General features: G+C 50.2%; 6 protein-coding genes across 6 annotated transcripts; 4 read left to right on the top strand and 2 right to left on the bottom strand.

Annotated features, from left to right (window-relative positions):
• Positions 1-99: 99 nt before the first annotated feature.
• On the bottom strand, positions 100-4,194 carry BDR25DRAFT_333236 (cysteine proteinase). The gene is made up of 3 exons (XM_033692813.1): positions 3,641-4,194; positions 3,384-3,587; positions 100-3,321 (listed from the first exon to the last, which is right to left on the bottom strand). Exons 1-3 carry the CDS (start codon positions 3,878-3,880, stop codon positions 424-426), a joined length of 3,342 nt encoding a protein of 1,113 aa, XP_033549162.1. The 5' UTR covers positions 3,881-4,194; the 3' UTR covers positions 100-423.
• A 286-nt stretch (positions 4,195-4,480) lies between these two features.
• BDR25DRAFT_324267 (ubiquitin binding protein) lies at positions 4,481-7,144 on the top strand (the record flags this gene model as incomplete). The annotated part of the gene is made up of 5 exons (XM_033692149.1): positions 4,481-4,551; positions 4,621-4,753; positions 4,806-5,090; positions 5,161-5,935; positions 5,985-7,144. 5 exons carry the CDS (start codon positions 4,481-4,483, stop codon positions 7,142-7,144), a joined length of 2,424 nt encoding a protein of 807 aa, XP_033549161.1.
• A 1,541-nt stretch (positions 7,145-8,685) lies between these two features.
• BDR25DRAFT_13424 (uncharacterized protein) lies at positions 8,686-11,036 on the bottom strand. Its single transcript, XM_033683877.1, has 2 exons — positions 9,026-11,036; positions 8,686-8,860 (listed from the first exon to the last, which is right to left on the bottom strand). The coding sequence occupies exons 1-2, from the start codon at positions 10,823-10,825 to the stop codon at positions 8,711-8,713; spliced, it is 1,950 nt and encodes a 649-aa protein (XP_033549160.1). The 5' UTR covers positions 10,826-11,036; the 3' UTR covers positions 8,686-8,710.
• A 615-nt stretch (positions 11,037-11,651) lies between these two features.
• Positions 11,652-13,666, top strand: BDR25DRAFT_283711 (alpha/beta-hydrolase; the record flags this gene model as incomplete). The annotated part of the gene is made up of 2 exons (XM_033688074.1): positions 11,652-11,818; positions 12,463-13,666. 2 exons carry the CDS (start codon positions 11,652-11,654, stop codon positions 13,664-13,666), a joined length of 1,371 nt encoding a protein of 456 aa, XP_033549159.1.
• A 1,661-nt stretch (positions 13,667-15,327) lies between these two features.
• BDR25DRAFT_283710 (Isochorismatase hydrolase) lies at positions 15,328-15,891 on the top strand (the record flags this gene model as incomplete). The annotated part of the gene is made up of 1 exon (XM_033688073.1): positions 15,328-15,891. One exon carries the CDS (start codon positions 15,328-15,330, stop codon positions 15,889-15,891), a length of 564 nt encoding a protein of 187 aa, XP_033549158.1.
• A 3,206-nt stretch (positions 15,892-19,097) lies between these two features.
• On the top strand, positions 19,098-19,872 carry BDR25DRAFT_353342 (uncharacterized protein; the record flags this gene model as incomplete). Its single annotated transcript, XM_033695154.1, has 4 exons — positions 19,098-19,217; positions 19,256-19,423; positions 19,476-19,620; positions 19,655-19,872. 4 exons carry the CDS (start codon positions 19,098-19,100, stop codon positions 19,870-19,872), a joined length of 651 nt encoding a protein of 216 aa, XP_033549157.1.
• Positions 19,873-24,633: the final 4,761 nt, after the last annotated feature.

Raw genomic sequence — 24,633 nt, 5'->3', positions numbered from 1 at the left:
TCTCGTTCACTAACCTACCCACAAAACATGCCCCTCTCGAATAGCGTATCTTCCAACTCATCAACCACAAAGGTATGTCAAGTGTTCCGAGAGTTAGATACGAAGAAATCATACGCCATTCATGCAGAGCATCTACTACATCTATCCTAACCAACGCCATGCATGCAATCGAGTCCTCCAGGACGGAGTAAACATCAGGCGTAAAAATATCGACTGGCCAAGTATCCGTAGTGTGAGCTGCTCGGACCGTTGCCATGGCCGAGGCTGAGGGGAACAGCACTTGCGCGCCCCTTATACAAAAGAAAAATCCTGCAAAACGCCGACGCCTTCAATGCCCCTCAACCAACCGTGCTATCCGTATAATACGTTCTATTCGCTAATCAATGAATGATTGCAATCTAAATGGAAAGTCATGCCTGCCATCTAGAATGCACCTCCAGCAACCCTTTCGCGCTCGTAGAAGACAATATACGCCTTTTCGCTTTGGAGCCGATCATTCCCAGACAGATTCCTCGGTTCAAAGTCTTGCAGCCGTTCATCGTTGTAGGAGCGCCAACACCCGCGGGATTTGTCCCTGACCATTGCCACATAATGTCCGCTTCCGAGCGTGCTGCCGAGATGCCAGATTACAGCGTACGCGTTGTAGATGTATGGCCCGTTCATTGTCGGATCGGTTTTTAGGCCGGTTAATTGTGCTGCGGCATCTCTTGCGTGAGATATCACGTACGCCTCCTGCTCCTCTGTGATCGGTGGCTCCATGTAAGGTGCAAGGTCTAAGCCATGAAGCGGGAAGTTGATTGGAGTGCGGACCTTACGTGCACTCTCCATTCGGGAAGCGCTAAATCGCTTTAAATGTAAAACGAGGAAGTCTGGGGCTCGGGTGATGGTGATTTTCTTCGTGGCTTCTCTGTCCTGTTTGCAGTGTGGGCATCGCCAAATATCGTCTCCAGATAGTTGTTCCGTGGAGCAATACGACTGCAAGCATTCTCTTACGTCGGCAGGCCGGTCGCGGGGAATCTCAACACTAATGCTCCAGAAGGCTTCATATGTAGTGCTAGTGGTTCCGCATGTAGCGCAGGTAAGCTGCGATGCATGTTGACCAGCAAACATGTTACCAATCAAGGAGCTTTCCCGGTAGAGATATCGGCCCCACTCCACTCTTGCAACATATTGTCGAGGAAGTTTCTCGCGTGCAATTTCATCGGCTTCAGATAGCTGCTTTAGTGGTGGCTTTGCCCATGTGATATTAAGATCCTCGTGCAAGCAATCCAGAAGGAACTCGAGGAATTCCTTGGCGTCTTGCTGCTCATCGGTGGTCCATTGAGAGTTGAAATGTCCACAAACTCTCCTGAAGGTGCTCGGCCGGATGGAACCTACGTCACCCTTAAACAGGTTGGAAATTAGGGTCGCGTAGGCTTCCGGTATGATGCCTTTGGTCCCCTTCCAGTTCTCCTTCTGGAGGTCGTTCTGATATCGCTGAGAGAGGAAAATGTTGGAAAGATCCATGTTAGCAGCCAGACATTGAACTACGGAGTTCATATAGCAGGTAACTCCAAAATTGACGAGGCCAGTTTTGTGGAGCCTGATCTGCCCATAGCGACCCGGAGAAATATAGACAGGAAGTTGTTGGGCACGGGCTTGGGGAGCGAGCTGTCGTTCATGAACCCCGCTATAACTGACTCTCGGCACTGATGGTGGTGGGCGGGAAGGCGCTTGCGGAATGGGAGGCGCAACGTACTGAGCTGTAGGAGGGGCAGGTCGAGAGGGTGGGTATATCATCGATTGTTGTTCAACGTCAACCTCCGGGAACCGGCGAAGGAAATCCTCAGGGGTCCGATACATGGGTGAGCCCAGCTCCTCATCCTCGCCTTCCTCTGCTAGGGGTTGTTCAAATACTGCTCTCCCTCGTCGGGCTTCCTCGAGCCATTTTCGCTCTTCTTCGGGATCCATTGACGTGTATTCTCGCAGCCGACGCCTTTGGAGATTCGCCCAAGCAATGTGACTAGCAGCAGGGGCACGCCTCATAGCACGAGACCTAGCTTGCCCGCTTGTGGCTACTGTGGCGGTAGTGGACATTTTCAGCGCTTGAGTCCCTACTAACTCTGTCCACGCATCTACACCTCCCATCAAAAAAATTGGTGGCCGTTGCAAGGGTTTCTCGGCATTAAACTCGTAGAGAGTGTCGTATAACCTTTTCAATGCAGTGTCCTTCTCATTGCGGACGTATTTGTTGAGGAAAGCGTTCGACTTCGTAGATTCGTCATAGTATATCACCAAGTCATACTCATTCCGTCTCTCGAACATTAGTTGCTCCGCATCTGGAGACAGTACGAGGCGATCCTGGAGTTGTTCGGCAGAGCAACCGTCCTGTAAAGCGGTTGGTTCAATGCACATGATGTTGTGGACATAGATGTGGCCTGAGTCGAATTCTTCCCGGCTGCGTACGTCTATTAAAAGGAGATTATACATTCGAATATAGTCGTAAAGCTTGTCCACATTTATCTGTAGCTCCATGGGCTTATGTACTGACTTCCGCCTAGCAGACGAGCTCCCCTGGTCACTAGTTAGGGGCGGGAAGTATGAGTCTGCGTCACCGTTTGAGCCTGGTGGATACGCAGAAGCACTGGATGCTGCTAACGAGTTGCTGCGACCCCCTGTGCCTACCATACTTCGGGCTGTGCTTCTCGGGGGATTAATACTCGGAGGTAGAGACAAATTCCTGGCCGGACTATACGTAGGACTTGGCTCTCTAGGCATGGCCGCGGACATCTGAGTGCTGAGAGCTAATTTTGGGGGATGCAGGGAAGCAGGAGGAGCGGGGGGTGGTGGCATGTCGCGAGGGCCGAGGGGCTGACTCGAGGAATGGTAATCCGAAGGTGACGGCATCTTAACTGAAAAGTCTGCGCCTGTATTTCCAACGACGGTGTTAATTGGAACGGAGGCTCCGCTAAGCCTAGCAAATCGTTGGGCGAGATCATCGGTAGCCGTGGAGCCATTAATTGGAGCACTGGTTTGGTGTAGTGCCCGGCCATGCAGTGATTGAGGCTTTGGCTGTACACTTGGTTTCTTCCTTGGAGATTCCGACGAAACAGCCAGCGAAGAGCGCCCATCCTGGGGCAAGGCGGTTGGTACATCGGGGAGCATCAGCTCATCATCCCGCGGCCAAATGATTGAGCCGTTTGATAGGCGCGAGTCACGTGAAGAACTGTGGTGTGTGCTTGTGGAGGATGGCGATGTTGATGAGAGGACCCCGCTTCTCTTATTGTCGTTCACAATGATTTCTTTTATGCGTACGAAGCGCTCTTCGGCAGACCTGACGTCCTGCTGTCTTATTAGAGGTTGCGCATTTGACACAAAGGGGGGCAGTTAGTCGGAGGACATACTTTTGTCAATTCCTTGAAGTCGCGGTGCAAGCTGCCTCGACTGACGTCAATTTTATCGTAGTAGTCGGGGTGTCGAGGGAGGACATCGACAACTACTTGGTAAGCGACGAGATATTCCCAGAACGCGCCAGTAGGATTCCGGCTGTTGAGCATGGTAATGGCGCTCTTGAAGTGGTGTTCGCCGACCGCCATTAGCCGGCCAATCTGTCACAGATTAGCGAATGTGTCATGAGGCAGCTCCAGGACAACCACCATACCGGCGTGTGTCTTAATTCGTTCACCTTCTCGTTCGCCGAGGCAGTGATGTCGGCGATGGATGGAAAAGCCGCTCCAGGGCCTCCGCCATCGCCATCACCTCCGCCATCGCCTCCACCATCAGCCCCCCAATCGCCAGCTCTCCAGCCAGGAGCGCCAACGCTGTGGGCGCCGTTGGTGTAGCCCTTCATTGCGTTGCGGGGGCGGGGTCCTGGCGGTGGGAGGGGAGCTGCAGCACTCATAACTGCAGCCTAAGACCTGGAGGGATCGGACATGATCCGTGAATGGTGCAGGCGGCGGCGTTGGGCTCGTCGACAGCTGGACTTTGGCGCTGGCGTCTCAGTGTCTAGCGGGTTGCGGGGGGAAGTGGAGGGCGCCGCAGCAGAATCGAGTCGCGGGCCCGTAGAATATCAGGCTTGAGGTGTGCGACAGCAGGGTGCTGGAGGGGGAGGCGAGAGCGAATGTGCGCAGGAGCGCAGGAGTGCAGGAGGGGGGGAGGTGAAGATGGGATGGGACGGTGAATGCGCAGGCTGGCTAGCAGTAGCAGTGACAGCGGTGGGTGAAGGTCAGGCCTTGTCCAGGGTGTCCGTGGGTCGTCGGCGGCTCAACACTCCGCCACAGCACCATTGCGAATGCCAAGCCTGCCCGCCGCCTAGTGCCCTCCCAAAAGCTTCTACCTGCAACACCACGACCTAACCAACACCCCGCTTCCCCAGCGCTAACTCTCCTACTACCATTCTTTTGCAGGATTCTCTTGCGGGAACTCCTCGGAGCCCGGATACCCTTTCGCTGTCCGCACCTCTCACTCGGTCCTCCTCGAACGCCACACAGTCCGCAGCGTCATGGCAGGCTGGTTTGCATCTTCCAACAGCGCGCTCGACGACCAGGTCGAGCGCGCTACCTCGTCGAGCTTGTATGTCCCTCTCCAAATGTGTCTCTAGCTAGACGAAGCATGCTCGAACCCAGACTGACACGTGCTTAGAGAGGACATGCCTCTGAACCTCGAAATCTCCGACGTCATTCGATCCAAGACCGTACAGCCCAAGGAAGCTATGCGCTCGTTGAAGCGGAGGATAGGGAACAAGAACCCTAACGTGCAGCTTGCCGCGCTCAATGTACGCCGTCTCTTCCGCGGTTTGCTGTCCATGTTGCTGACATGTGAACCAGCTCACAGATACCTGCGTTAAGAACGGCGGCTCCCACTTCATTACCGAGATAGCCTCGCGAGAGTTCATGGACAATCTCACATCGCTGCTGAAGGCGCCTTCCGCCGTGGCCCCTAATCAGGACGTCAAGAACAAGATTCTGGAGCTCATTCAAACTTGGGCAACCGCAGCCGAGGGCCGGAGTAATCTCATCTACATTGGGGAGGTGTACCGGTCCCTGCAACGAGAGGGCTTTCGGTTTCCTCCAAAGGTGGACGTTGCCAGCAGCATGCTCGATAGCAGTGCGGTGAGTGCATTTTGCTCCTTAACCATTCTAGGCTCCCATATCAGGCTTTGCTGACCGACCAAACCTATAGCCCCCTGAATGGACCGACTCCGACGTCTGCATGCGCTGCCGGACTGCCTTCACCTTCACAAACCGAAAGCACCACTGCCGGAATTGCGGAAATGTCTTCTGCGGCTCCTGCTCCAGCAAGACCCTCCCTCTCCCCCACCTCGGCATCATGGATCCGGTGCGGGTCGACGATGGATGTCACGCGAAGTTGACGGACAGGTCGAGGGTAACGCCTCTGCCTAGGGGGTTTGATGCCACTAAACCCAGTAGAACATTATATCAGGGGTCTATGGAGCCGAGGAACGCCCGTGTCGAGGACAGCTTTGACGCTGACCTCAAACGTGCCCTGGAGATGAGTCTCGAGGAGGTCAAGGGGCATTCAGGGTCTGGATATATTCCACAGTCCCAAATCCGCTCGCAGTCGAAACCACCCCCAATAAATGGAGCTACGAAGCCTTCTCAACCAGCTGCCGAAGAGGAAGACGATCCCGATCTGAAAGCTGCAATTGCAGCCTCGCTGGCCGATATGGAGGAGCAGAAGAAGAAACATGCCGCGACGTTAAGACAGCAAACCTCGACTTCCAATGGAACCCCTGTTGTTACCCCTAAGAATGACTACGAGCTTACACCGGCGGAGGCAGAGAACATCAATCTATTTTCAACATTCGTGGACCGCTTGCAACATCAACCGCCTGGAACAATTCTGCGGGAGCCCCAAATCCAGGAGCTCTACGAGAGTATTGGCAAGTTACGACCAAAACTAGCCCGCACCTATGGCGAGACGATGAGTAAACATGGTAAGTATCGCTTCCCTAGGTTGCATTGGACTGTGGCTGAGTAATTTAGATACTCTCCTCGATTTACATGCCAAACTCGCAACTGTTGTTAGATATTATGATAGGATGCTTGAAGAGCGGCTGTCAAACACCTACAACCAGGCTGGCGCCATGTATGGTCTTCCCCCAAGCTTGCAACGGCCAGCTTCAACATTGTACCCCAATATTCAGCCTGGTATGCAAGATAATCAAACTGGAGAAAGCTTTTATACTGGCAATGCGGCACCCCAAGAGCCGTACGCCCGACCGCAGTCTTATTACGGATACCAGTCAACACCACAACAAGCACCCGCATCATATGCCCAGCATGACAAGCGAGCCTCGGTACCTCCACAATTTAACGCTCCTCCTCCAGAGTCGTACCAGCAACAGCCACAGCAACAGCCCTCACAGCCTTATCCAAACCTTGCGTCTTATACCGGCGGACAAGTGCCACAGCAACGTCCGCCAAGTAACCCCTATCAACAGAAACCGTCAGCGCCAGATGTATCACCGCAGGTGCAGCGCCGAGCATTGAGCCAGCAATATCCCTCCCAACCTCCATCCGCATACACGCCATCACAAGCTCCTCCATCCATCGTATCAGAAGCCGAAACCGCAAACTTCTACTACGCCGACTCCAACGCAGGCAAACAGCCTGTACCTCCTGTCCAGCGCACACTAAGTTTCGCGTCACAGGTTTCACAACCCCCGCAACCGTCGTCTCCGGAATTGTATCACCGCGCACCACCACAACAGACCCCTCTTTCTCCGCCGACCCAACCCGCGCAGGTCCAGCAGAACGCGCCGTATCCGACACAGCAGCCGCAGCAGCAGCAGCAGCCAGCAACACAGTACTGGCAGCAAGCGGAACCGGCGCCCGCACCACAGCACCAGACTCCTGCACCTCAACCCCAGGCCGCCCAACCTCAACACCAACCTCAACCTCAACTATCACAACCTCTCCAAGCACAAGCACAGCCACAAGCCCCCCCACCCCAACAACAATATTGGCAACCGCCACCACAGAAACAACATTCCGTACCGTCGGCTCCAGCGCCTGCTCCTTGGCAACCTGTGCCATATACGACCGGTGGGTATGGCCCTGAGAGTTTCCCGTCTGCGCCACAAAATCAGTTGCCCGTGCAGAATTTAAAGGCGGTCGCGGATGAGCCGCTTATTGATTTGTAGATTCTTTGGGACGTCGAGGGGTGTGGGAGTAGGAGGGGTGGGTGTGAGGAGAGTGGAACGGACGGACAGGAAGAGAGGAGAGTAGCGTAAGGGTACGTAGAGGAAGAAGCTGCGCTTGGGTGAAGAAGGCCAAGGGGCTTGCACTCCTGTTCCATGTTTTGCATTCATGCTATCGTTTGTTTTGCATTTTTGGGCGCGAAAGGGGATGGTTGTTTCTATACTAGGGCTTCTATTCGGTTGGCCGCCCATTGCGGGAGCAAGGGGAGTTTTGCATTTCTGTGCTAGGGTGGTGGTTAGTAGATGGGGAATTGGGGTGTATAGTTAAGACAGGATGTGAATGAGATTCTTCGAGTTGGAAGGATTAGAGATGGAGGTGAAGATGTGGGTGTTGATGAGTGAGTGAGTGGGTGAGTGAGTGTGAATGGCAGACTGTGAATGGTGAATGATGAATGTAAGTGTGAGTGAGTATGAAAATTGTAGCTTTAAAAGCAGAGAATCATGCCCTCATTCCGCAATTCAATCGCCTCTCCCTTTGTGTTTAAGTTGGTGTTCTTAGACTAACTTAGTCAACATATGATTGTGCATGAAGCTATCAGGTGGACGTTCCCCGCAGCACCGAATGCATGGATTCGCCACCTTTCCATTCGCGTATATCCCCAAGCGTGTATCACTAAACTACAGGTCAACGATGACAGAAACGCAGCAGACCACTGCGATATCGTTGAACCATTTGATTTACTCATCTCATATGTATATCTATATTCACTAACATGCCAGCCATATATGATAAATCTTATCTTGGCCGGGTCACTCAGTACATTCGATTCACCTTTCCATCCGTTGGACACCAGAATCCCTACGCCGACCCAGCGATAGACGTAGGGTCATGCATGAATGCAGCCAAGCAGGCAAGATAGACAAGCTAAGCGCAAGAAGAAATAAACGGGCAAAAGGGCCTGCAAATATAGAACGCTAGGCTGCAGAACAGGAGCAACGGATTTGGGGAAGCGAATGCAAAGCTCTGTATGAGCTAAAAACAATAAAGGTAGGTGCGCGTTTGCACGCCGCACCTATAGTAGAACAGCCATAGTAGCGAATGTAAAAGAGGGTTATGAAGGTACGAAGAACTATTGACGCTCGCAGTTCGCGAAGTTAGAAGAAACTAACAATTAAGGCAAAAAATTTTAAATGCCACTCCAGTAAAATAAAAGCTAGAACGCCGTCGGAAATGAAAACCAACCCGACCGAACCCATGCAACGCCTATGCGAGTAGATAGGAGCCAACAACTCGAAGGTCGGCCGTCTATAATCCAGATCAAATACAAGTAGGTAAAATTCCTGAAGGGTCGAGAATGTGTTGCGTGAGAAAAGTCAGACTATGTGGGTGGGAGATCATGTACTGTTGTCGGTCCACATGGTTCGGAGTTAGAAAGCGCAGACTTTTACTTTACATGCAAGATCAGCTGGGGGTTGTCTTTGTTCCTGGGCCTGCGAAGCGGCGACCTTCAGCTCCGTAACCATGTCCGGCTACAAGGGAAGGAGGATGGAGGACCTGAGGCCCGGCTTTCATACGAATTCGGGCCAGTAGTTGTATGGCATAATTTTCTGGCCGGTCCATTTCTCGCCGTAGATGTTGGTGCGCGTTCCTGCGAAGAAGCCGTCATGCGCATGCTCGAGGACTGAGATCCAAGATGAGGGTTCAGGATGCTTAAGCCACTGTGAGGAGTAGAATGTTAGCGGAACGTCTTGATTGGTTGGAATATGCACCTGGCAGATGCGGGGAAAGGACGCGCGGGCAGATGCGTCAACAGGGCGATAAAGCCATGCAGGGAATCGTAAGGCACGGCAAGCAAAGGGAATGTGGTACGAGAACTAACTTACCTGATTGTGAATGTGGTACGTCCAGGCCCCACGGAAGAAGTTCTCCAGAGTGCGATTGTTTGGAGGGAATTTGTCTTCAGCGAGGACGTAGTCTGCAACAACGCCAGCCTTGCGCAGTTCGGCCTCTTCATCAAGCGTTGCCTGAAACGAGTCGGCATGTTCTACTTTTGGCGTCGGTGAAGCTGACGAACTTGGTACGTTGTCCAGCTCCTCCCGGCTCCGCCTTGTGCGTCGCGGTGCTGGAACTGGGGCAGCTGTGTCAACTTCTGCAATCTGTTCGCTTTCATCTCGAATTCGTAATTCCTTTACTTGCGCTCGCGAAAGATCGATAGACTCCAGCTGCGGGCCGTCATAGCTCTCCCATTCATCCTTGAGTGATCCCTGTTTGCCCTTAAAGGCTGCACCGTAATCCCGGAGGCAAGGAACTGTGCATCGTCCTTCCCGGTCCCAGTTGAATTCTGTCCAGATGGGGTCAAAGGCACCAGTCTCTAGCATCAAAAACTCCTGGTCCCGTCCGTCTTTCCAAGCCATGCGACCCAAAATTCGAGGATGGAAGTTGAGGCCCATACGGATTCCGCCATAAAGAAGGTAGGATGAAAGCGACGAGTTCGCTGTGAGAGACATAATAGCCGTGTTGTAGTCACCGGGGTGAGGATGCGCAGCCCAGCGTTCGGCAAACGCATGCTCTTTGGGCAGCAGCAATGGACGCATATCCCGTAGCATAAGCACGTCCATATCGAAATATGCTCCTCCATGAATATGCAAGACCACAAAGCGGACAGCATCTGAGACTGCCACGGGAAGGAACGTCATCTGTTTCGGAGTGAGCACGAGCCACTGCTGGCCATCCCTGTCCTCAATAATGTTCTCGGCCACTACTTTCTCGCCCTTCACATTCGGCTTGCCAGGCGTGCTATAGTATCCAAAACCATCGGTATTGTCCTCATCCTTGGGGAGTGGTATCCGAGAGGGGAACTTCCACGACTTAACGACGATGTCGCCGCGCTCAACGAGGGGAAGGAAGCGGGCGAACAGAGCATCCTTGTTCAGCATATCATAAACTGCCTTTGGGTTCCTGTCACTGTCAAGCCACAGCCAAAGCCGTGAGCAAGCGAGGTTCTGCGTGTAGAGATAACTCTTGATGAAGACCTCGACTCGCCATGTTGCAGGTCCAGTCCAGTAAACATGATATGGGATGATAGGGCCCGGGCAGGTCCCAATATCGGATCCATTTGCTGGTTCGGCATTAGAGGGGGACACGTAGGTGCTAAGTGTGTTCCCATGCCCGTCGGCATTCAGGTATTCGGCCTGGCGGGGATCTTGGGAGCTCGCCCTCGCTGAGACCTCGGGCAGCTTGTAGTAGCGATTCTCCCCATCCGCGAAGAACTTCAAACAATCAAAGACATTCCTCATCTTCTCAATGCCGGCATATGTGCCCCTGCACTCCTCAATCAGCATATGCAGATCGGCCTCAGTATCGACATGCGGGCGGGGTCCCATGAAGTCGTCCTTAATCTTAACAGCAGTAACAGGCCGGTTGAAGACATTGGCGTGTGGGTTTATGGTGACTGTTTTAGAGGAGCTTGCAAACTTGACCTTGAGGCCAGCCTTGGTGGTCTTGATGAGCTCGGCTGGGCCAGTCTTGTCGAGGAAGGCTGGAATGCCAATTTTTCCCTTTGCGGCGACGCTGGGGTCACTTCCCAGAGCTATTATGCCATAAATTACTGCGTATAAGAGTGCTGCGAGAATCAGGTTCTTCAATAGCGTGCAAACCGCTTTCGCCCTCGATCGTTCGGCCATTTCGCTCGATCGCTAGGGGCCAGACCCCGTAGCTGGAGTTATCGCGAGGGTCACGGGAAGTAGTCCAGCGCTGCTCTTGCCTCTGGTCCTGTGCTCTTGCCTCAGGTGGTGGGCTGGGGTTGCCGGGTTAATTCGAGGAAGGTACGGGCGGTGACCGAGGTCCGCTCGAAAGGGGAATTGCAGGCTTGTGCCGCACGTCGACTGCGAAGTCGTAGTGAGGGTATTAGTGGGGAGTGAGGAGACGCAATTGACGAGCGCCGGCAATGTGAGGTATTAAAGGGAGTAAGGCTGAGTCTGATTTTCTCTGGTTCGAAGCCAGGCTGTCGTGTGTCTGGGAGGCGGTGCTCGGCGTGCTTCGCCCAGGAGGAGGCGACGATCAGGAAAGAGCCGTAGCAGCGCCCACAGAACGAAGACACACGTGAATCAGAGGGCGGAGAAGATGTCAAGGACAGAACGGAAGAAGAGGAGGGGAACAGAAAGGTGAAAGGAGTGGACAGGCGCAGGATTCAGGCTGCGCAGCTGAAGAGAGACTTTGGAGCGAGTTGGGGGTCGGGGATTGCACGAATCCTAATTTGAGAATTACGGCACGGGCACATGGTGGCTGAAGTGCACTAGCCGTTTGGCGTCGAGCTTCTAGGCCTGAACGCCTGACGCCGTCCCTGGCAACCCACGACGCGACCCATGGGATCAGAAATCTCACAATCATATCATCAACTCTACTGTACCATCTTCGCTTTCCCTTCCCATCCTTTTGTCATGTGCATCCACTCCACATTTATCCCTGAGCCACGCCATTTCCACGCTGCCGCTGCGTGCTCCTCATCCCATGCCGCCCTACCTCCTTGCGTGCGCCCGTCCCGCTGTGCTTCGACAAAGCCTCCTGTCGCGTCTCACCTGCATCGCATCAAAACGACTCTTCTCAGCGATTGTCTCGTCGCCAAGCCGCGACCAGGTTAGCATCCCGTGTCGGTCCAATGGATCTATTTCTCTAGAGTACGATATGCCTCTCTTTTTCCGATGTTCTAACACAGCCCCTCCCGATGAAGTCATTTTTCTTTGCACTTGTGACTTCGAGTTTGGCTTGGTGAACTGTTCCTGTGCGATGAAGTCACTTCGGGCAGCTTCGTATTTAACCCCGTATTCCCCCCCGTCTTTCTCGCCTTAGCTTTCCGGCTTCACCAATCTGTCGAGCTTGTTGCAGCACCAGCAGTCCAAGATGCGACTCGGGCCGTTCAAACAAGCCTCTGCTATCGTCTCGCCCGCGCACAACTTGTTTTGTTCACGCATGGCCAAGCTTCCCCAAGAAATCTACGGCTAAAGAATATTCTACTCGTAAAACAAGACTTATTCGAAGTCCTGGTCCCTTGCAATAGCTCTCTGCTACTAGCATGTCGTCTTGTAAATAGACCTCATGAATCAAACCAAAAGCCTATCTCGCTTTCAGGACCTTCTCAAGTTAGGTGCTGTCGTATTTAAAAACCCGACAGGGATAGATCATAGCTCCCTTTAGCCCCCTTAGTCAAATTCGCCAAGCCGTCAGACTTTTCTTCCGGTTCAATATCGGCACATTGTTATTCCGCTCTCATCTCAGCAATAAAATCATCTAATCTTACGAGCATGTACTGAATATTTGTTAGCATATTTCGCCCCTCGACCGCTTCTCCTTCAGTTCTTGTCTACTTGCCCTCTGGACCAATACTCCCTGATCAGTCTGAAGAAGAGGAGCGCGTTATTGCAGCCCTCGCTACCACCAGTGGGTCCACTGTCGTGCGCATCAATTATCGACTATCACCTGAATACCAATATCCAACACCCATCCATGATGTTCTGCTTGGTTACGACTGGATCTTAGAGAACCTGCTCCACGATGAGTTACGCAAGCCCCACCTAGCTAGATTAGGGGTATGCGGAGAGCTTGTTGGGGGATCTTTGGCCACAATGCTTGCGCTAACTGAATGTCGGCTGGGTGGCCGCAGCATAGCTGCTGCTGCCGTCAACAATCCCATCACAGATTGGGCGTTCCCAGATGAACTCCCCATCCAAGAACCAGCACTACTCCCTGAACCTAACGCGCCAGAGGAAACCTCGTCCCCAGCTGACGAAGACTTGATGGCCTGGTGGACAAAGCAAGACGAAGAAGAGTCACGCCAGAAACCTCAACGCCAGAAGCGAAAGCCTAAACCTCTCTCTCTCTCGTGGGAACAGAATTCCGACAATTCAATAATACCGACCCTCCTTCTTTCTGGAGAACGAGACGTCTTATTCCGTACACCAGAACACTACTTAGATCGTTTTGCATCCCCTATCCACTTCTTTCGCTCCCCGCATGGCAAGTTGGTCTACCCATACGATAATCATGGCTTTGCGTCGATGCCATCAGAGCAGCTCCAGGATCCTCTTGACTTCGAAACGCAAATGAGCATTAATCACTATGAGTCTTTTGACGGATCCCCAAAACCCGTTGTGGTGCCCACACTGGTGAGATGTCGAGCGTATGCGCGCATTTATCCTCCATCAGGCAGCAGCCTCAGCCTACCACGCTGGCACATTACTACTGGGTCTGAAAGCCCACTCTTGGATCAGGCCTCTGAACTAGCCAAAAGGATGAGACGCGCTATCGCACGCCAAAGTCTTCGGGCTCGGACTTCCCGCGTTCACTGGGCCGATCCTTCAGAGAAAGCTAGATATGAAGAGGATGCTGAGCAAAAGGTGCACATGAGTGTCCTTGCAGGAACCGGCCTCTGGACCCAGTCGAATAGCGATCTCGAGTGGAGATCACAGCTAGCAGAAGTGGGAATCTGGATGAGGGAGAACTTGGCGCCAACCCACCGCACACGATAAAGGCAGACGACTTTTACGAAGATATCTAATTAAACGTATCGAGAATCCAGTCTTGCATACTGCAAGAACCTTTGCCGATATGAGAAAAGTCATAGAGGCCAGACTTCTACTATCCCATATTATGGAGAAGATACAAGATCAATGCCCACCAAGTACCCATTGGTTCTCGCCCTACTAGTGCCAGTCACCTCTCCTGCCCAATCTTTTGATGTCATCAATGGCAGTCATGGATATCCCCATCTACCATTCACATCCTACCACGTCTGCAAACGTCCGCGAATGTCTCCAGTCATCTCATCTCTTTTTCAGACGTTTCCACAGCCCGAGAGACCGCAAGCTCGTAAACAAACTTATCCAACCTCACTAGTGTATAATCTCTTGCCTCGACGCCTCCAACGGCGACTTAATTCTGTTCCAGCAATTCACATCGCCCGTCCCCAACCCAGCGACTCTTATCTATCTCCATGCTTCATCTGCATGAAGAATTTGGTCTCGCTTTAGCGGCAGCAGGAACGGAAACCACGACTTCGCTCCACACTCGAAAGGCTCAATTTCGGCCAACCTTCCTCTTCATACATCTTGACTCGGGTAGCATGTTCCTTCTAAAATCCCAGGCTCGTCAAGAAGTTCAATCTAGACTTATCAAGTTCCAACAAGCTGCCGGACGTTGGAACCATGAGATAGAGATACGGTCTCCGCTTGCTCTCGGTGTACTTTAGTATCCGGGAAGCCAACATTTCAGACGTATCTCCCTAGATGTACAGGGGTAAGATTTCCGTGCGGGCCAATTGCTTCAAATATGTCTTGTCTAGGTATTGACCTACCACGTCTCTAATCTCGTACGGGACCTAGAGGATCTTACCTTCAACATAGTACTCACTGATTACAGAAAGCGTAGCCCAACTATCGGTATTCCATAACTCGTCTACCCTTCGTTAGAGAGCGTTCTTGCGTTCGTGCATTTTTACATTGCGCCCAGTCTGCTACCTAACACACCACTATGTCAGGATGAGAGTTGGGGCAATGAATATATAGAGCCATTCCTTTTAGACATGATCATGGAGGGTCTGCTGGTTTAGGGTTTTCAAAATTACGGTTATCCCGGCAACAGGTTGGCTAGATTCGGCGGGCGACGATTTGGGCGGGTGGGGTCGTACCCCCGAACCGTGGGACGATTCGTGGGAAAGTAGCCATCGTGAAGTCAAGTCAGTCGTTGAGAGGCCCGAGATCTTTACTGAATCCGGCGTTTTGCGAGCACGCTCTTTGTTGTGTGCTGAGAGCGTTGACCGGAATCATACAAGCGTGTGATTGGAGATGTGCAGTCTGAGAGCATGAAATTGTGTCTCCTCTTCTCAAGTAAAGAGTCAAGTGTAAAGTGGTGGAAGAGTATTGAGAGGCGATATCTGATTGGCCAAGATAAGTCTTAGCACTTAGCTGTTACTCCTCATCTCACATCACGCGAAATTTCCTTCACAAAACTCCAAATATATTCTACGACCAAGGCAAATGTCGTAGCCCGGAGCCAAGCTCCTCCAAACATCATCCTGATCACCAAAATAAGCATTGCCCAAAGCAAGCATCACTAATCCTCTCCTACAGCTCCCACAATAACGCTGACAACAGACCTTTTGCTCCCTCTACAGTCTCCATCCTCGTCCAACATGGCCGCATCAACTAAAACCGCACTCCTCATTATCGACATGCAGAACTGCTTTCTCCCCATGACTACCACTGCCCTTCCAAATATCCTCAAGCTGTCGAAGTTCTTCACCCAACAAAACCTCCCGCAAATCCTAACCCAGCACGGACATCCGCCCGCCGACTTCACTCCCCCCATCACCAACCAAGTCGTTAGGAAATGGGGCGTCGATGGCTCCATACATAGCTCGACTCCAAAGTGGGAACTCATTCCTGCCATTGCAGACCTTGTGACTGGAGATACCCCGGTCATTGCGAAGAATACGTACGACAGCTTTATCAATACGGGGCTCGAAAAAGAGCTGAAGAAACGGGCCGTTGGTAGAGTTGTTATTACAGGCGTGATGACGGATTGTTGTTGCGATACCACGGGCAGGGGTGCGTTCAATCGGGGATTCGAGACTTGGATGGTCAGCGATGCCACGGGAAGTAAGGAGAAGGAACAGCATGAGCGGGGACTGAAGGCTTGGGCTTTTGGGTATGGGGATGTAATTACCACGGAAGAGGTTATTGAGAGGCTTTCGTGATTTGGGCTACAGTATTGATTCTTGTGGGGAACACAACGTCTGGTTCGGACTAATATTGGCAGCCATGGGGCACGGCTTAAAATCCCAAAGCAGAATGGGGCTGGCGGAGACATGAGGTAAGGAGGGCGGGGAGACAAATGACAATCGTTCTGAAAGTAGAGTCGTGAATGAAGTCGTAGTGCAAAAAGTATTGAGGGCAGTGCTGTTTAGAGGCGACTAAATATAGTGAGAGGTGTACACCTACAAAAGAGGATAGCGCAACTGCATCATTAATTATGAGAATCTGAAATGTCGTTTCCTCCACTAGATCGGATCTACCACCCAGTGTTGACTTTAACTCACCATTGCAGGCAATCCCAGCCTAGTGTTCAGGCTTCGTATTCCATTTTCCAAGCTGGAACACTACGATGAAAGCGTACTCTATCGAAGTCGAAAGACTCACACAAAATCGTACTGGTTCCAAGGCCGCAAGCCAAATAACACGTGACACCTGTATCCACCTTATTGCAAGAAGTTTTTGTGGCCCTCTAAGTTACCGCATAAGGCATTGAGTACAACTCCCTCGCGCAAAAAGTCTATCGTTTTATGCCTCATCTACGAAAAGCGCCCACACACGTGAGAAAATTCCTTAGAATGTCCTACTTGCCCATGGTTAGATTTTTCCAAGCCTACTGGTCGAAATAGAAGGCACGAAGTTGGAAGCGGCAATCGAGAGAGAAGAGCCACCAGTATGGGCTCCACATTTAACCCTCCCCCAAGTTTCAACCCAGGCAAGCCTAGTCAACCAAAAAAAAAAATTCCCACTCCTACTATCGATACATCGTCGCCAAGCACCAATCCCAAGCGTTCAAGATATCATCAATCTCCAACGTAAGATCAACCTCTAAGGCACCAAACTGAAGCAAAAAAAGAAGCTGTCTGGAGCACTTGGCCGCGTGCTGATCTCACCTTCTTCTTACGTTCATGCTCTATTGAGGACTTTGTAAACGCTTATGTTAGCCTTGCAGATTTTGCCCTCCAGATTACGGAAATGAGGTTGTAGTTGGCGTATATAACTCATGGTCTGTTGATCCTCTACCATGATGCGCATAGAGTAATAAAATAGAGGGCGAGTATGGCATAAGTTTAGGTATAACATTTTCAGGTCCTTTATATCTTGAAATACTCGACTCACATTGCTAGAGTTAGTTAGACATGGATAAACTTTCTAAAGAACCACGGTCTCGTATATGCTCACTTAAATGGATTTATGAAAGTTCGATGTATTGGCGCTATAATTTGAAAGCAGCGGCAAAACTTACAACTCATTAGGAACCCCGGCCATCAAAGTAACATATTGAACAGGGGAACCACGCTCCTTAAAATACACCTAGAAACCGAAGTTTCACATTTTCATATCTTAAAAACTACCTAATAATCGATGGTAGAAATTGAGAATTAAGCTATAATATATGCCTATTAGCTTCTATTAAGGCCGTAGAGTGTGTGGCCTAGTGGCTTTTATAATATAGAAATTTAGTTAAGTTTTAGTTCTAACTTTTCGTTCATCTCTAGCTCCACCGATTAGAGCTATGTTTATAGAGTTCGAGGCAATTAAGAGTTGATGAATGTTGGTTGAGTGTGTGTTACGAAGTATTTCGCGTTACGGGATGGGATACGATATAAGTCGTCCGTGTGAGTCAATCGCTTTTAATGTCTCTATTCACTAAGCTTAGCATGGTGTTGGTAAGAGTCCTGGGAGGGGTAAGAGAGTTGACTGGGCTTTCACGAGAGCTCCGGGAGCGCTCCGAGCTGAGTGGCTATCCTTTGTTAAGGGCAAACTTGTAAACAAGCAAGTTTGTAGCGTTTCTAAAGTCCAACTTGACTTGATTGATTACCTACTTGGGTTAGCGACCTTCCTGTATAGGTTTAATGCGTCCTAAATGGGCACAACACTTCTCCCTGACAGTAAACTTGACTTGCTTGTTGGCAAGTCTGGTTCGGGGACTCTGGGGAGCTGCTGGATATCAATATTCCGATGTTTCTGAGTGCTCGCCCGCTCGAATAGGACTACATTGTCGCTATTCAGCAGGTCTGGGTGAAGTCCAGATTAGGTTAGACTGGATTTCCACTCACTCTGATGAGGTTTGACTATTAATCAGGTGAGTCGTCAGACCGAGTCCGCCCTAATATTATCATATGAAGGAACAGATAGCTAGGGCAAACTAGTCACTAGTTCGTCAACTAGCACTGCCGTTTGCCTCTTCAGTGTCATTCTGCAGATTACTACACAAATCGGAAAATACTTACATTACTTGGCCTCGAGATTGAACTCTATGAAGCTAAGAAGTGAGGCAAGAAAGTTACTGAAGCAAAATATTCGTCACGCACAACTAATTTTCTGGGCCGAAATGAAGCCAGAAGCCTAGCTTCTCCGGTACGTAGAAGTCCTAGAGATGGTTGCTTCAACGTAGCTGTAAGCCGGAGAGCTCTACGATGGGCTGCTTAAACAACCTTAGACTTGGAGTCTCGCCTTATATAAATCGTAAAGTAGCTCCTCTGATCCTCAGTCCACAATACATCATTTCTTCAATAAGTCGTGTCTCCTGCAAGGCTACATTAGCAACCGGACCAGAGCATGAAGTATCATTAGAAGAGCCCTATACACCGATTTTAGAGGTTGAATACTACGATCCGGTAAGGCCTGTCATGGTGACTAACTAGGTAGGCGACTAGGCAAGGAGAGCCTTGCTTTCGCTTGCGAGCACGTATTCTAGAAGATAATGAGCATATATTTAATCTGCTAAGCCTCTCTCTGGAAGCGAAGAGAACGTAAATAGAAAGAACTTTTAAAAAAAAGATTTCTCGTCGCTCGTATGGGTTCAGAGAATAGTTCTGACGATGGTAAGATGTACATCTCGCTGAAAAAAATAAATAATTAGATGAGGTGTCCAGTCAAAAGATTGAGACTTAATGCAGGTCCACAGTTTTAATTGGAAGAAGAAGGTCTCATTTCTGCGTGATTTCCTGCCCGGAGCCCAGTGCGAAGTATGTGGCGATTGCAGGTATTTAGCTGCCCTAACGCGATCATCGTCGACTGATAAGCACTCCTCTAAATAGTGGAAAATGACGGATGTGTATCTGTCTCGCAGGTGGGTAAGTCTCAAGCGAGAATAAACAACGAATGCCCTACAGTACTATGCTCATTATATTGACTTACCCCCACTATGCATGGCTATGAGATTATCACATGCTCGTCCAGACCTACCGGGGAGAACGAAATACCACAGAATGAAGAAATAGAAGGCACAGAAATCACGACATTAATGACGATGAGACACCGAACTGTGAGGGCTGCGATGGTTGCGGGGAACGCCTCCGACAGTTGTTCCTTTACAATGTCTGTCAGTGCACCTTGTGCGGAAAATGCTGGGACCGACAACTTGTTCATAAGAAGAAACGGCTGGCACCCGGGAAGGTACCTCATGAGAAAACGGATTTACTGTTGGCAGGTTGCATTGACAAGTTGCTCTCCACGACGCATAATGATAGGGTGCTCGAAAGCCATATGTTACCCACCCTTCCTGCTACAATAAAAAGACTAGATTATTCCTCTGCCACTCCAAGGAACTGACCAAGACGTGGAAGATGGCCAGCCGTCAATATTAACAGTCTATGGGAGATACTCAGACGACGTTCATTCAGGATATGGGAAACCATCGAAGCAGCAGAATATTTTTGAGAATTGTCGTTAGAGCGGGCCGAACAGCAACCCAATTCCAAGCCTCGTTTCCTTTTGTTGGGCAAACTGGTGCCGGGAATAGTACGATTACTTCCGTTCTAGGAACTTTAGGTCAGGACCTCCCAACCTCTGAAGCCATCCATCTCTACGTCGATCCCTTTACCATACAATCACGCCACTGCATTCTCTATGCTGATTGTGAAGGCTTAGACGCTGACGAAGGAGAACCATTAACAACGACGCCACGGAAAAAGCGTTAAGGGAAGACAGACAACCTCTAAACCCTTGACTACAACATGCCTTTTGGATGGCCATCAATGTACGGAACGCGAGATAATTTGGATGAAGTCTAAATTGAAGCACACAAGACAGTTCACTGCTAGACAACTGTACCCTTGAATTTTGTTCCCGTTCTCAGATGTTGCGATCTTTGTATATCGCAATTCTAGGTATGCCACTCACTGTTTTGGGTGACAAAAAATGGTAAGATTCTGAGCCTGAGCGATCGAAGGTGTTTTGAAAGGCTCCTGGAGTGGGGGTCAGTGGGGATCGAGAAGACACAAAATCAACCCATCCTTCCTTGCGCTAGAATTGATAATTGGGCCGAAAGAAGCCAAAAGCAGCTTTGATTCCTGTCTCTGGGATGTGAATACTTTTACCAGTCTTCTCTTCGATTCATTGGCAAACACAATAGATGGAAATGTTGAATTCGCTCGGCATGCAGTGGTTTGGAGGAAGCGTGACAAATCCATTAACACATTGGAGAGTCTCATGTTGTGCTACTACAGTTCCATAAGGGTGAGTGTGTTTTTTGCCTAAGACGTTGCATAACTGCCTTTTTGCGAAGGCGATTTGGCTGATCTTCTCCTATTGGCTAGGTAGTGCGGCTGCCCACAAGCGCAGAAACTCTATAACGAAATAAAGCACGTATGTTCCGTCTGAGAGGATCAGAAAACTAATTTATGAATGTCTCTTGATATATTTGAGTTCCAGGAGTATCTTAATTATGCTCTTGATCATTTCTGTGCAACCATTGAACTGCCTTTGGACTGTATTCGACCTTCATACTTGAACTCCCATCTATCGACAACATTTGCGGAGGGTATATTTTCACTAGCTATTCTTATGGTGCAACAACCTCCAAGACCAATAGCCTCGGCAATCTTCGAGAAGGTGAGTCTTCTTATTGCTTCAAGCATCGTGCTAGACACCACTCGAAATAATCTTCAAGATTGGGTTGATTGATAATACCGAACAATAAAATTAATATCTACTAACTAGGCAAAGATACCACAGATAGACTCCGTCCTGAAAGTATTCTGCGATCGACACTGGCCTTGTACTTTGTGCGTGACAGGGTTCCGCCGCATCTGCAATCCCCATCTAAACAGTATGCAGTTTCAACAAATTTTCCCCTCACATCCACCCTCTTACGGTGTGTGAATGTCCACAATGGTCACGTAGCAAAAGGCCATCGGCTCTAGAACGGAAGGGTATTCGCACGAGGTGCATACCTTTCAAGCTTCTCTTTTGGGAGGAACTGGGGAGAAGTGCCGAATTGAGTCTACATCCAATTATACAGCCTGACCGGAAAGTTATCACTTTTTACCTAGTCGGGTCTGATGCTTCTAGATGTAGCTTCGACAGTACATCGCGACCATGTGCTTGCAGCCCACCACGCCTCGGGTAAAACAAGGATCCAGTGGGGCTGCGCTATACGTCATTCTGCATCTGGTGTCTTCTAAAGACACCAGAGGTTCTGTCACCGTGCGGGCTCGTGCTATATAGGCATTGCATCTTAGCCTATGGCCGAGATCGAGGCAGGACGCAGGTTGAGGTTCTGGAATGTCCGTTGGAAACCAATTCTTTCAGAAGGTGTCAGCCGCACTCGATTTAACTGAAACCGGAAGCTCCTGGGGTTCGTGTTCTTGTGCTTGAGCAGCATTGCTCCCGTGGTCCCTACAATTATTCCGTCTGCTAATTTGATGTAGCGGCGGTATCCGAAACCTTATCCAAGCCGAGATTTTGAACCTCTTGAAAATGGAGTTTCTTGGAAAACTGCCTATTCAGCGTCTCTTTGATATGATCCTTGGACAAGGGTGAGTCTTCTCTTCTTCGAACCGCCTAGATCACTGAAAGTAATATGACAGCACCGGAGGTGCACTTTCCCTTCGCACTGTCTCCCGAGGATGGCCTCTGCGCACTTGTTCGGAAAACCGGCGTTCTCTCTACGAAAAAATACTTGCTCAAGAGGATTTGCGGAAACTACTAAGTATATCTCTCCAACAATGGAGAATTTACCATTCGAAGTATCTGTCAAAACCCTATATACTTGCTTGAAGGGGCTCTTTTCCTCCCACGAACGCATCCTCCTATCCTCTTGGACCAACCACCCTGTAGATCAAAGCACCAAACTCGTGGTTCTAGCACCGTCGGCCAAGGGAAGGAATGCCGTCTTCTCTAATTCTCGCTGTAAACATACTACCAAAGGTAAGTGGCTATTTATAGTGATAAGGGCTTCGCTGATCCATCCGTGCAACACAGACCCTTAACTACAGTCTTTACCCTGTGACTAACGATTTAGCTGGACTTAAAGCCTTGGAAGTGTAAAAGGCGCCGCTTGCTATCGAAATCTTCATACTGATTATGTGAGGTGCAAGGGCGACAATGGCAAATGTCTTCCTTTTCAAGCCCGCTACCGATCCGCACCTCAGGCCCTTTCCAGGAGCAACAGTACATCACAACCCAGCATAATTTCGATAGTGGAAGCCGAATGCCGAGCTATGCACTTGTGTCTTCAAAGTGAATTGCCTGACCTCATACTTCACTAGGCTATGGCAGAACCAGTCCATCTAATAGCACCTCTGAAACTGACGATGCCGCAAAGGCTTCCGAACACTTGGAAACGCAGTGGTTATGTTCCTCACGACGCAGACCAAGTTTCTTGGGATAGATACATTAATCTTTACCCAACTGCTATCCCGGGCTTAATTTCGTCCGAATCAACCCAGTGTTCCCAACAGTTAGTACTCCTAACCGTACATACGGTCCGTACAAGGTGATTTGAGCCGTACATACGTATAGGGCCTACACTCTGTACACTGTCCAGCACGTGAGGCTTCTGTGCTAGCCGTTTACAGCAGTGGTATAGAGTTTTAGGTAGTTTTTAGGTTATTGCTAGGGCTCTGCGTTGCCAAGGGCTAATTAGGCGTCCAGGGGCCAGCCGCTTATGTCAGCTTCCTGTCATTCTGGCCCTGACCCGCCACAGCGTGCGCCTCACACGTGGCAAGTTAGACGATTTGCCTGAAACTCCTACACTTCAGGTAACAACTCAAAGAAATAGAAGTATCTTGCCTACGCTGCCTACTTCATACCCTCTAGAGAACATAGAAGTGGCCGACATATTCCTCTCAAGATACAACATACTATTTGGTCAAGAATGGCTTTACTACGAGACAAGCACGACATTCTTACCCACGAAGTAGGGCACTGGAATCCCGGACTGAATAGTTCACTAACCATTTCATCAGAACCCTAAGCATGATTGCTTGCACTCATATTGCAAGTTTGACGACTGCGGTCAGTGCGATTGTGTAGATGTGAAGGGGGCGACGCACTGCCAACACTGCTACCACTGCATGGGATGCTCGAGTGCAGTGTCTAGAGGCTGCCGAAAATGTGCCTACTCGCCAGGCCAAAGCAAGTATCGAGATTATTGTGGTGGTGCGCGGGGGTGCGACTCTGCTGGAGGCGTCCGCGACTGCAGCATTTGTTATGGAGTTGACACAGAGTGGAGCAAGTACATGGATGACCATCCACCATCTCCATCACAGGCGGATCTCTGTAGGGTTGATTGGGGCGAGGAGGATAGACTCGCGGCTGATCGGGCAGAGATCAAAGAGAAAAACGTTCCTAATAATCACGCTGACTCGCACAGCAAGAAGTACCAGAGCATGGAAGGACCTGAGCAATGAGCAGCATCAATAGCCTATTCCATCAAAACTCCCGCCCTCGACGAGGTTCCACGATTCATCTGGCACAAATGAGAGATTTGTTGAAGGTTTGGCCAACAATCGGGGGTCTAGACAAGATATTGATTTATCTAGTTTGGAGTTATTGCTGTTGTTTAGGGGGAGGAGATGCCAGAAAGTGGCAAGATATTAGAAATCACAGAATACCTGGACAAAGTATCCGGAATGGAAAACACTGAAGGTCAATACCTTAGGGAAGTTCAACGCACACAGCAGAACAATTATCTAACGCCAGCCCTATCCGCAATTGGGTCTGGGGTTAGAAGCGAAAGACAGCCGACCTAAAAGAAACTCAGAACATCTGTGGATGGCGGTGAGGTATTGTCAGGATCGTCCCTGGGAGCGGAAGCGCGTAGCCAAGTTGACAAAAATATGGGCTTCATACGGGCAACAGTATTTCGGCATCGAACCGCCAGTCTCTACCATATCTGACCCAGAACGGGAACCCTTCCGCAGAGTTTCGCAAAAACTTAACACCACGGAGACAGCAGTTGCCGTGGAGGAGTTGCTCGGTTCGCAGGGAGTGGGAAACCCACTCCTGTGGAGACGAGCCTTTGAATGGCGATTGGGCCCATCTAAAGAAGAACCTGGTCATAGGACAAATGAAGAAAGCATAGGAGAGAACTTTGCTACATTCCGAGATAGAGAAGTCGCTCAACGTAGTCTCATTGAGGACCAAGTCTCAGAGATGTAGCGTCGCCGAAGGGATGTATATCCTAATGGGCATGGATTTCGCATAGCCTGTCTCTGGTTTCTGGATGATACGGATGGGACATCAGCCGATAGCTTTTACCGGGCCCACTGCACTGATAATTCCGGCTCTGCTTGCGGGCCTCAAATGCGAGCAAAGAGGAAGGGGCCAAGGAGATATACGGAGAGAAGAAACGGGTGGCTCCGGAAGGGCTAGAAGAGGAGGTCTTCTCGGACTTGTGTAGTATTTCCAATGGACCTAGATTGGAGTCTTTGCAGTTCAGAACATAATAGAAGGTG

The sequence above is a fragment of the Lindgomyces ingoldianus genome (assembly GCF_010093535.1).
Source record: "Lindgomyces ingoldianus strain ATCC 200398 unplaced genomic scaffold BDR25scaffold_11, whole genome shotgun sequence".
Lineage (NCBI taxonomy): Eukaryota > Fungi > Ascomycota > Dothideomycetes > Pleosporales > Lindgomycetaceae > Lindgomyces > Lindgomyces ingoldianus.
The sequence above is the reverse complement of the archived record's forward strand: the minus strand, read 5'-3'. Positions and strand labels throughout refer to the sequence as shown.